Here is a 10,961-nt window from a genome sequence, read left to right as displayed (position 1 = left end):
TTTTTATCCGTAGTGTTTTCTACATCCTTCTCCAAATATGTGATATCATGGTGACATAGCCAAAACCAGAGAGTCATTATGGTATGTGGTCATAATGGTCATTTCCTGGAATTGAAGAGATACAAAATCAGCCTAGCTTATTAAAATATAAGCATAAATTAATTTCTGTCTATTTTATCCTGATTTAGTGTCAAAAGTGATCCTTTACAAAGCCTAGAATTATTGTAAATTTTCAGTATCAAACTGCGTCACACATAATTTGACTTTGACATTCTGAAAGTCATGTTGCATCATTGCTGCTCCTCGTCTTCGCAGGTCAGTGACGTGGAGGCTCGCCTCATTGCGTAACACCGATTGGCCAACCTTTGAGACACACCTCTCTTCCCAATATTCTGATTGGTTGATTCCGTTAGGCTGAGCATTTTCTGACAATCAGCTGATGATTAGAAACCCTTGCGATGTTAAATTAAAGCAGTTTCCGTATCAGCGATCGAGAACGACAGGAGGTTAGTTTTTTATGTCGCATTTGTGATTTATAGCTTTATTTTTTTGCTATAGTGATTAAAAGAAAGCTATATAGATTAGTACTGTACCACTAAGTAAAAGTCATCTATTAGTATAGGCCTAGGCCTAGCTAGATAGCTAGGCCTAGACCTAGGCTAGGCTAGTAACATTCATTTGGTAGACTTTAGTTTAGCTCACTCAGCGGTTAGTTGCAAGAAAGAAGAAGCTTGAGTAGGCTTCTTAGCCTAGCTAGGTAGGCCTGCTACATAATACTTTAATTGTGTGTTGTTTTACCAATTAGCTAGTCACAAATCACAAATAATATACTTTATATAATTAGCATGTTTATTTGCAGCATACATAGAGATATTTTGCTAAGCTCGATAAAATAAAGTCAAGGTTATTATTAACAATAGTAGTCATTGACCTGTTAATAACTATTTTGTTTTGTACAAGAATGCCCAGTTGATGACCTTTTTCATTGTATTTTGTACTTTGAAGATAGAGAGTCAATATTGTCTTATAGCAATTCCTGATGCTGATTCCGTAAAATGAAGCATCCAAATAAAAAAAAAAATGTTTAAAAAGTACATTAAGTACAGTTAATTAATGATATAAAATAAACTCCGAAAAAAAGTGAGGCAAGCTATTCCTGAAGATGAACAAATAAGGTTTTAAATATTGAATCATAATGGCTTTCCTCACTTTTTTTCAGAAATTGTTTTATAATATCAAACGTATTAGTGGACCCTCTAGTGATTGTTATAAGAAATGTAAAAAACAGTGTCTAATTATTGAACATCCTCATTATTTGAGAAGGAATGAATTACATTATTTTCAAACACGTAGCATAGTATTATATGGTATATTGAATGGTATGTTACAGTACAAGTTTGCCTTGATTTAGATGTAAATTCATTACAATTATTGATTGCTATAATCTAGTGCAGTGTCACAAATTAACATTTCAATTTATATTGACATTCTGCTAACATTTTCGCAATTTATATTGCGAGTTCATTATTTGAGGCATTCTTATAAATTAATACAGAGTAATCTACTGTTAAAATAGTTTATCATTAATTATTTAGAGAGAATTTTTGCATTTTATTCAAACATACAGTACTGCCTGTATGCAATTCAATCTTTCATTTCTTTTTTGTTATTTCAATCTCTGGTCCATTATAGAAAATAAACTAACTAACTAAATTTAATTTTTAACTTCCATATCTCTGTCTTACAGATGAAAAAAAAAACAATTATTATTATTAACTAATAGTTTGAAATTTGAGAATCCCAAATGGAGTTTATGTCTAGGTCATTGTCTGAACATGATTATCTTCATTATTATTTCATTGTAAATCGATATTTGTTTAAAGGCACACTTACACTTAAAAAACATCTCCAATAATCTGCACAATTGTCCAACATACGTACCAAACAATTAATTTAGAATACAGTGTACCAGCAGTTTAGATTTGTAGATTCAAGGCTTTCTGTAATTTACTGGTAGTGTTTTCATTCTATTTTATAATATTATCAGTCAATTAAGTGATATTAACTACTATAAAAATTGTGTAAAATGTATGTAAATGAATGTAACTGTACAACCAAGTATCTAGAGTTACTGGGTGATGAATTCTAAGGGTAGTTTGCGAATATATGCTAAAAGCGTACAGCGTATCTTTTAGAATCAACCTACCCAAGAGCAGCCAGTGATGCATAGTGGTAGATAATACATTGGCAGGTAAGTTTATAGAGTTGAAGCAGTGTTTTGGGAGTTTCTTTAATGACTTTTCTGCATTCATTATATGATTCTGTGAATAATAAATGTTGATCCTGTCTGTCTCATTAATTTGAACTTTTTACATTTTTTTTCCCAGATTTTTTTCGCCAGTGTGTTTACCTAACATCCAATGGACAAGGACCTTGGTTGTGGTTTATGTGTTTCTTGTCATCATCATCAACCAGAAAGAAATTTTAGGGAAAGAAAATCTGAACATTTTGAACAATATTTGTGATATTTATTTTATTTACTTATTTTCTTGCCGGATTTTTGTTTAAATTATAAAAAAAAAGTAAGTACAGTTACCAGAATATGTAACAAGCTGATAAAAACAAATTTCATTTTATTCTGTTAGTGTTAGCTAAATGATTCACTAAAATCCATTTCACTATAAATTAATATTACATTAATATTATAATGCACTGATTTTTTTGGTACCATATTATTTTTCTGGTTATCTGGATGCTACATATGATTTGCACTACTGTATAATTTAACTAAAATAAAAAAGCTGATTCCATGCTGTACATAATGTACAATATGTTCTAACTTTGTTACAACTTGCTAAATCCAATATCTTCCAGATGTCATGATTGACATCTGGATGTAATTATTATTCTCCCTGTTATTTTCATGTAAATCAAATATATTTGTAGTAGAAACTACCAAATTTAATTTGGAAATTTATATTTATAATATAAAACAGTCTAGTTAAAGCTCTGTCTATATTATCAAATTTTATGTGACAAAAAAGTGTGATGTGCCCAAATATGGTAGTGATATACCCAAATATGATAGTGATATGACATCATCATTTCCATATATGGGCACATCACATTTTTTTGTCACATAAAGTTTGATAGTGTAGACTGAGCTTTACACAAATGCAGGTATTACTCATTAGTGGTTATTTATCATTAACATCATTAATAATGAAGTGACACATTAATGTGTGTGTCTGATTTATTAACACTGTGTTAGAGAAAACTTTTATTATTTTATTTGCTTGCTTATATAAATTAAGATTCAAATCTTTGTGAGACATCATGCCTCTCTTATTTTTGCATATGCTTAATTTTTGTGATAATAAATCAAACTGTGAAATGCTTTTAGTCTATTTATTGTAGAAATAGTTCTTCAAATATTAAGACCTTGAAAATAAAAGTATAACATAATGTAGTGTACTACAGTGTACTGTGTTCCCATGGTAGTTCCATTAATCATCCTGTCCCAATGACATACTGTATAATTCATGCATATCATAAATAACGTGTTTATGTTGATATTTTTTCTTTCAGAATCAGCTGTGTGATAAATATATTTCATCTTGTATCAAGTTAAAGAGACATACTCAATATGGGCAATATAGGACTAAAACCAACTCAAGTTGAGCCAACCATTGGCATGAAATTCATAAGTGCTGGTACAGCAGCGTGTATGGCAGACCTTATTACGTTCCCTTTAGATACCGCTAAAGTCAGACTACAGGTAAATAAATATTATTTTTGTTGATCAAATAAGATTAATATGTGTAGATTCATTTAAATTCCATTATATCAATCATACTGGTATCTTAAATCAACATTTTTTCAACTGGCAGTATACCTGTATTTATACCATACCAGTATTTAAAAGAAACAGAATATAGTATTTGAAAAATGCTTTATGAGTATATGATAGGTACCTGTTTAATTCTGTTACCAGGAGTGTATCCAGGTTTTTTTTAAACGGGGTATGCTAACATAAAATATCAAAGCTATCAAGGAGGAGTTCATAATTTCATTTTAGGGAGATTTTCCCCTCCCTGGATCTGCCCCAGAAATCCAGAAATACACAGATTTCAATTGATACAAAACATAAGATTATTAATATAATTTAACACCATAATATATTATCCTTTGGTAGTGTATAACAATTGTTTTAAATATAAAATGCAACTGTACTGTGTGGATACCAACTGAGCGCGCTCATTTCAGATTCAAGGAGAAGGCACGAGAATCAGCAGTTTGTCCATCGCAGCTCTGAGTGAGCAACGGGCACAGTTTCAATACCGGGGCGTGTATGGCACGTTGGTGACGATCGTAAGGCAAGAAGGTGCCCGTGGCATGTACAATGGTCTGGTCGCAGGCCTCCAGAGGCAAGCCTGCTTTGCCTCTGTTCGTATTGGACTCTATGATTCTGTCAAACAATTCTACACAGGTGCTGAACAGGTTTCAATATTTTCATTGTCATCACCTGACACTTTTTTTAATGCACAAACTAACGACTAATAATACCTTATTTGGCAATTTTAAATATAGTATACCATTTTTGTAGATGAAATTTAGTTTAGAGCACAATTTGGTGCTCTATTTCATAGACAACTCTTTGATTATATCATAATATCTCTATGATTAACTTATGGATTTTAGGTTAATTGGTAATTGGATTATATTCAACTGATGGAAATATAATGGATTCAGTGCAGGGTTATTGTATGTCAGATTTTACCTTTAATGGTTCCTCAACTAATTAAGTATTATACAGTATACTGTGTTTCAAATGCTAAATCAACCTGGTGGTAAGTGTTCAGTGCACTGGACACAGAAGATAATGGGCTGGCTAGCCCAGATAATAAATTAAAACTTGATTTATGTTATTGGCACATTCATTTATAGATCTGCAATTAAATCATGGGTTTCACAATCATTATTTCTATCAACCATTCTTCTATTTTTTAACCCATCATATCAAACCTATTTCTTGCGTAACAACCTGAGTCCTACCTAGTCAGTATTGATAATGGAAGAAGATCCCAGGGGCACACTGCTTAATTTGTATACTGATTGTGCTTTATTGAGTGGCTTTATTCTGACCTCTAGAAATGATGTTATTATAATGCGAAACCATTCCTGTATACAGTGATTTTGTTAAATGTATCATGTATCACTAATGATATTTTGGTATTGTACAAGGTTCAGTAGGCAAGAAAGTAATACTATTTGGCAATAATAAATGAACTCTAAGTTGCAGATTTACTGCAATAAAGACATGGAACACATATTGAAATGAATTGAAATTTTAAGGCCACATTTATTCACTAAAACAAGTTAAAGTAAAATTCTGAAAATCAGTTTGTCAAAAATTACAAAGCTCCCAATGGATTCCATTTCCTCTTTACATTGAAGAATTTTTCAATTCTCTAACATATTTTCATTTCACATGTTAATGCTTGAAGGCTAGTCCTACATGGTTCTGTATTATTTAATTGGTTTTCAATAACTCCATGTTTTCACAACGTTAAACGTGTTATAAATGTTTAAATAAGTGACTATGACCAGTAGTATAATAATAACAATTGTGGATTGTTTTGAGGTTTCAATATGTTCTTGGTTTTCAAAGTTGTTAACTGATCTTAGAATGTTCAAACCATACAATGTAATTGGTCACAATAGAGGGTATGGTAATGGTTTGGTGTTGGGATGTACAATGAATTTTACTAGTATTGTTTGTTTGATTTTTTGCAGAAAATCTACTTCAGTAAAAATACAGTAGCTTAAAAGTCAATGTTAACATGAGGCCTTCTTTTTGATACTTAGGGAAATGTACCAATTTCCAGTATCTATTTCCTTCATCCTTCTACCACCTCCTACCTCCTATCTAACCAGTCTGTCTACTGTTTTTGTATACAGTAAATAACCATCTTCTGAAAACATCTGGTGGTAGCCATTGACTTAAAAACAATTAATCATTGTTTGAAACAATAATCAGACAAATAAATGCATATAATTTTTGTTTGTAATAATTCTATGAATGATATTTACATATTATTTATATATCATTTTTTTAGATTCTGCTGGTGGTAAGACAAATGTATTGATACGTATTGCTGCCGGTGTGACAACCGGGGGATGTGCCGTGGTTTGTGCACAACCTACAGATGTGGTAAAAGTCCGCATGCAGGCTCAGAATAACTCGGACGCCAAAGCAGTGAAGCGTTACACCGGTGCATTGCAAGCATACAGGAAAATCTTTTTAGAGGAAGGGCTACGTGGTCTATGGAAAGGTACTGTCTTTCAATTGGTTGTAATAGATAGCAGATTCAATATGCATTATGTTTTAATTGACAGTTATGTCTAAAAACTTTTCACAGAAGTAAAGTTGTCAACTTTGTTCCCTTTTATGAAACGCATGATTTAGAATACTGCAAATTACTTTACTGTTTATGTATTCGCTATGCAAAACTTTAAACATATGACATATTACAAACTTAACTTAGTGTTTCTTTGCCGAGTAAACCGTTAAACAATATTGAATAATTAATCTTATTCCATTTTTGTTACAGGTACACTGCCTAATATTACTCGTAATGCTGTTGTTAATGCTAGTGAGTTGGTGGCGTATGATATGATCAAAGAGCAAATCCTTAAAAGAAATCTGCTGCAAGACCAATTCCCCTGCCACTTTATGTCTGCTTTTGGTGCTGGGTTTATCACTACTTGTGTAGCATCGCCTGTTGATGTTGTCAAGACAAGGTTCATGAACTCTGGACAAGGCAAATACAAAGGTGTTATAGACTGTGCTCTGACAATGTTCAAAGAAGGTGGACCAATTGCATTCTACAAAGGGTATGTGTGTTCAGTTTTTCCTCTATTTAAAAACTCCCAGTTGGACTTGGTCCTCCTTATCCTCCTTATAAGAAACAGTAACATTGTAACTAGTTAGAGTAGGTATCACTATAAATAACAGTAACATTGTAACTAGTTAGAGCAGGTATCACTATAAATAACAGTAACATTGTAACTAGTTAGAGTAGGTATCACTATAAATAACAGTAACATTGTAACTAGTTAGAGCAGGGAAGAGATAGCAATAAATAAATATTAGTCATTAAAGTTAATCATTATGTTTACTCTTGTCTTGCAGGTTTACTCCAAATTTCATCAGACTTGGCTCATGGAACATCTGCATGTTTGTATTTTATGAACAGCTTAAGCGGTTATGCGTAGTGGCAAATGAACGACGTCGTAATTGAGTTGTTTTTTGAACAACTTAAGCAGTTATGTGTATAGTGGCAAAAGAATGCTATTGAGTCCAAATTTGGTAAATTCACCTTTATCTGCATAAAAAAATTATTTTGTTAATTGCCGTCAGAAAGTAAAACCATTTCCTGATACAGTATTTGTAATTTAAAATTTAAGAACAAAATTTTGGATCAATTTATGTTCTATGAAATTGTGATTTCTTCTGTTAGAGGATATGTCTGGTACACATTTATAGTTCTTTGTTGACTTGGGTACAATCGGCCAAAGATCATATCTTGTTCCTCAGGATGCCAAAGATGATAAAATAGGTGCATATGAAAATACATTTTGGCTATAACTAGAGAAAAATTTGGATTAAAATTATGTACTTTACTAATTTTAAAAGGTCAATTATGTGCATTGTGATAGAACACAATTTAAGGTTGTAGTAAAATGACAAGTTTTTGATTCTGAAATTTAGACATCTCTTGAACACTCATATTCTAAATGTGTGCATTTGGTATGTCTCATAGACTTTTAAAATATACAATTTGAAGTTTTTAAAATGCTTTGTATTTAATTCCCAAATTAACATACAAAACAGATGAATACAATGTTTTTACAAATTATAAATACTTTCCAAAGCCTAGAATCTAGACACAGTATGTTTAAAACGCTGCAAAATATGACATGTTAAAAAGTTTGGACCTATATCGGCTGAAGATTACATAAGCGAGACACCTCCTATGGGCGCATAATTTGCCTCCAATCTGATGGTGTCTGCTAAAGTCAAGTCTGTATCACTCTGCGCTCAAAACGTCTGTAAACTACTTGTATTTTGCGCAAATTTAGTCACCATTGCCTATTTCAATATTTAAGAAATAATAGATTCATTTTTTCTAATTCCTTTAAATTTTAGTAAAATAACCTGAGTTTCCTCAAGTGCCTCAGACATGTTTTAATATATTTATTGCTTACTTAAAAATAGATATTTAAAACTTTAAAATCATGATTATGAATGTTGGTATCCAACTTGTAATTATAGATAGCTAGTCATTTAAATTTTGTAAATACTGATAAAAAGTAAGATATTATATTATAGTATATCTATTGATTGAAAACTACACAATAACTTGTTCAGTTAATTATATTATGAGTGATTAATTTAAATAATTAAATACAATAATATTAAATAGCAATAATTGTTAATAGTACATTCAAATTAAGCATTGTTTTATCTTCCCTCAGTATAGTATTGTTTTGTATTCAATTAACAAGTTTGTTTAGCATAATATATTATTATGTAAATTGACGGTATTTCTTTTATTATTATTCCTACCATTATTTCTCTATTTATTCATTCATTTATTATGTAAATTAGCATGCATGTGGACTTATTTAGTATTTGAATTTATAATGCTTTTACTATAATTATGTGCAATAGAATTTTATTCTGTTAGTCAATATATCCATCTTGATAGGCAACAGAATAATTAGGGTTAAGGTCAAAGGTAAAATTCTCGTAGTGATATCTTGTTGGCGACTTGACCCTTTGACCTCAAAGATAGTCAAACTAGGTGCAGACGATCAGTAACGCCCAGTATGAGTATTGAACAAACATTTTATGCTATTAAAATGTTATTAGAAAGATAACATTACTTAACTTCAATTAGAATTGTGAATATTGGTGGTATGGTTTATATTACATACAATGCTTATTAGAAAGATTACTTCTCAATATTGTGAGTGTAAAATTAGTTTGTACGCATTGGTATAACCTTCTAGGTTCACCTGAATGTTGTCAAATGTCTCCAAAATCATAATTTTTTAAAATTTTTGTGGGGTTTAGTCATCCTGTTTTTATTTTGTCACTGCCACATGAAAAAAGAAATAATTTGCATAATTTAATTTCAATGATACAGTATTCTATTCAGTCAGCCCATTAATTGATTAATGATTTTATTTTTATAGATTTTGTTGTGTGGGTGTTGGTATGTGTAAGAAATGAAATGATTTGTGTATAATTTACTTTTATCCCATCCGCACCAGATTTGAGTTAAGCACTACTCTACCATATCTATCTCATTAAGGGCAGCAGTCCATCAATACTTAACATTTTGAAATGAATGTTGTACAAGAATACAGTTGTTGACATGTGGGCCTTGTAAACAAAACAATTATTTTAAGGTTGTACATTTTGGGTTTAAGTAAATTGTAAGTGTTGTGGGTATGAAATGTAGATTTGAAAACATTTTTCATTTATGAAAAGTGTATAATGTACAGTATAAATCCTTCAATTAAGAAGCAATAAAACTTATTTTGAAATATTTTGTTTGAACTTTTTATTTGTTTTAGTGTTAAGCTTTGTCTACACTAACAAAAAACATGAGAGTGTCCCCAACACCAACATATTGACATGATGATGTCATATCACTACCATATTTGGGCACATCACACTTTTTTTTGTCAAACTAGACAGAGCATTATACACTCGGTAACTAAACTCTTCCAAAAACTTAACACTCAAAATGATTGTTGCACAAATGGTGTTTTTTTTTACTGCAAGTTTTAAACTCATTTTTAAATCATTTTGTGTAAATTGTCATAACTTTTCACACTTTCATTGAATACCAATCATTAGAAAACATAATATATACATGCTGCTGTGATTACATTAATTTGTTTATCAATTTTTTTAATTGTTTTAAATTAAATCAAATGTTTTATTTATAGATCCAAGATTTTTTTAATGATATATAATATTGTCCCCCTGAAAACATTTTTGTTTTAAATGTTTTTGTTGAATATGCCATTTTAAAGTCACATAATAGTTGATCACTTTGACCAAAAATTGGATCGAAAAAAAAAACCAACTGTAATTTGAGTAATTCAAATAATCAAATTGACTAGTATTCAATGGATTTTTGGTTGAATTTAACTGTTTATGTTGTCTTTTCATAAGTGAAAGCATTATTTGAAAAAAAAATTGTTTTCTACAAAAAAAACTGTGAAATGGCCTATTCAAAGTCTTTTTTAATTAATCCTTTTTTTTGGGGGACAATACATCTTAATAATATTAATAGCCTGTAAAAAAATAGATATCAAAAAGTAGTTTATAATTTCATTTTTTTAGTAGTTGTTCTTTTGCTTTTACTGTAGTTCTATTTTTGAATGCTTTTAAAGGCCAGGTGCGGGCAAAACATTTATATTGATCATACATTCCAATTTTAAAAAGCTATGAAAAATAAACGGTGTGGTAAAAAATGACTTAATATAGGTAATATAATTTTAATTTTACGTTTCTGGTATTTTTATTCAACTTCAGATTTTTATTTTCATGCTATAGCAAAAATTATCCACCGTATATCCACCATCTTTTTTCACCTTCTAGGGAGTCACCAGACATGTTATTACATTAGGTTAAACTACCTAACTACTGAAAAAAGTCTTCCTGGTTTTTATGGCAGAATTTTGCCAAAATTTGTATTTGACCATATTAAGGGAAATTCATGTATTTTTCTGTTACAAATATTTATTATTATTATTTATTTATTATTATTTATTTATTTATGTACAATTAACCAGATATTATATTTAAAATGCATGCCTGTACCTCCAGAGCTTTAAATTTATTTCAGTTTTAACATCCCTATCTGAAATGGAATTGC

The 10,961-nt window shown here is 30.4% G+C and overlaps 1 protein-coding gene across 2 annotated transcripts; it reads left to right on the top strand.

Annotated features, from left to right (window-relative positions):
• The first annotated feature begins 459 nt into the window (after nucleotides 1-459).
• Nucleotides 460-9,614, top strand: LOC144836412 (putative mitochondrial transporter UCP3). Of its 2 annotated transcripts, none has more exons than XM_078691579.1 (7): nucleotides 460-506; nucleotides 2,388-2,582; nucleotides 3,589-3,778; nucleotides 4,267-4,489; nucleotides 6,120-6,335; nucleotides 6,615-6,897; nucleotides 7,196-9,614. In XM_078691579.1, exons 3-7 carry the CDS (start codon nucleotides 3,647-3,649, stop codon nucleotides 7,302-7,304), a joined length of 963 nt encoding a protein of 320 aa, XP_078547705.1. In that variant the 5' UTR covers nucleotides 460-506; nucleotides 2,388-2,582; nucleotides 3,589-3,646; the 3' UTR covers nucleotides 7,305-9,614. The 2 variants fall into 2 exon arrangements, with proteins under 2 accessions (XP_078547705.1, XP_078547706.1); XM_078691580.1 differs by lacking the exon at nucleotides 460-506 and adding an exon at nucleotides 2,130-2,251.
• The last annotated feature ends 1,347 nt before the right edge of the window (nucleotides 9,615-10,961 follow it).

The sequence above is a fragment of the Antedon bifida genome, chromosome 1, assembly GCF_963402885.1.
Source record: "Antedon bifida chromosome 1, ecAntBifi1.1, whole genome shotgun sequence".
Lineage (NCBI taxonomy): Eukaryota > Metazoa > Echinodermata > Crinoidea > Comatulida > Antedonidae > Antedon > Antedon bifida.
The sequence above is the reverse complement of the archived record's forward strand: the minus strand, read 5'-3'. Positions and strand labels throughout refer to the sequence as shown.

Coding starts and splice junctions, on each gene's coding strand:
- LOC144836412 (XM_078691579.1), top strand. CDS start 3,647: ATGGGCAATATAGGACTAAAACCAACTCAAGTTGAGCCAACCATTGGC. Junction 6,336..6,614: donor GCTACGTGGTCTATGGAAAG/GTACTGTCTTTC, acceptor TTTTTGTTACAG/GTACACTGCCTAATATTACT. Junction 6,898..7,195: donor CCAATTGCATTCTACAAAGG/GTATGTGTGTTC, acceptor CTTGTCTTGCAG/GTTTACTCCAAATTTCATCA.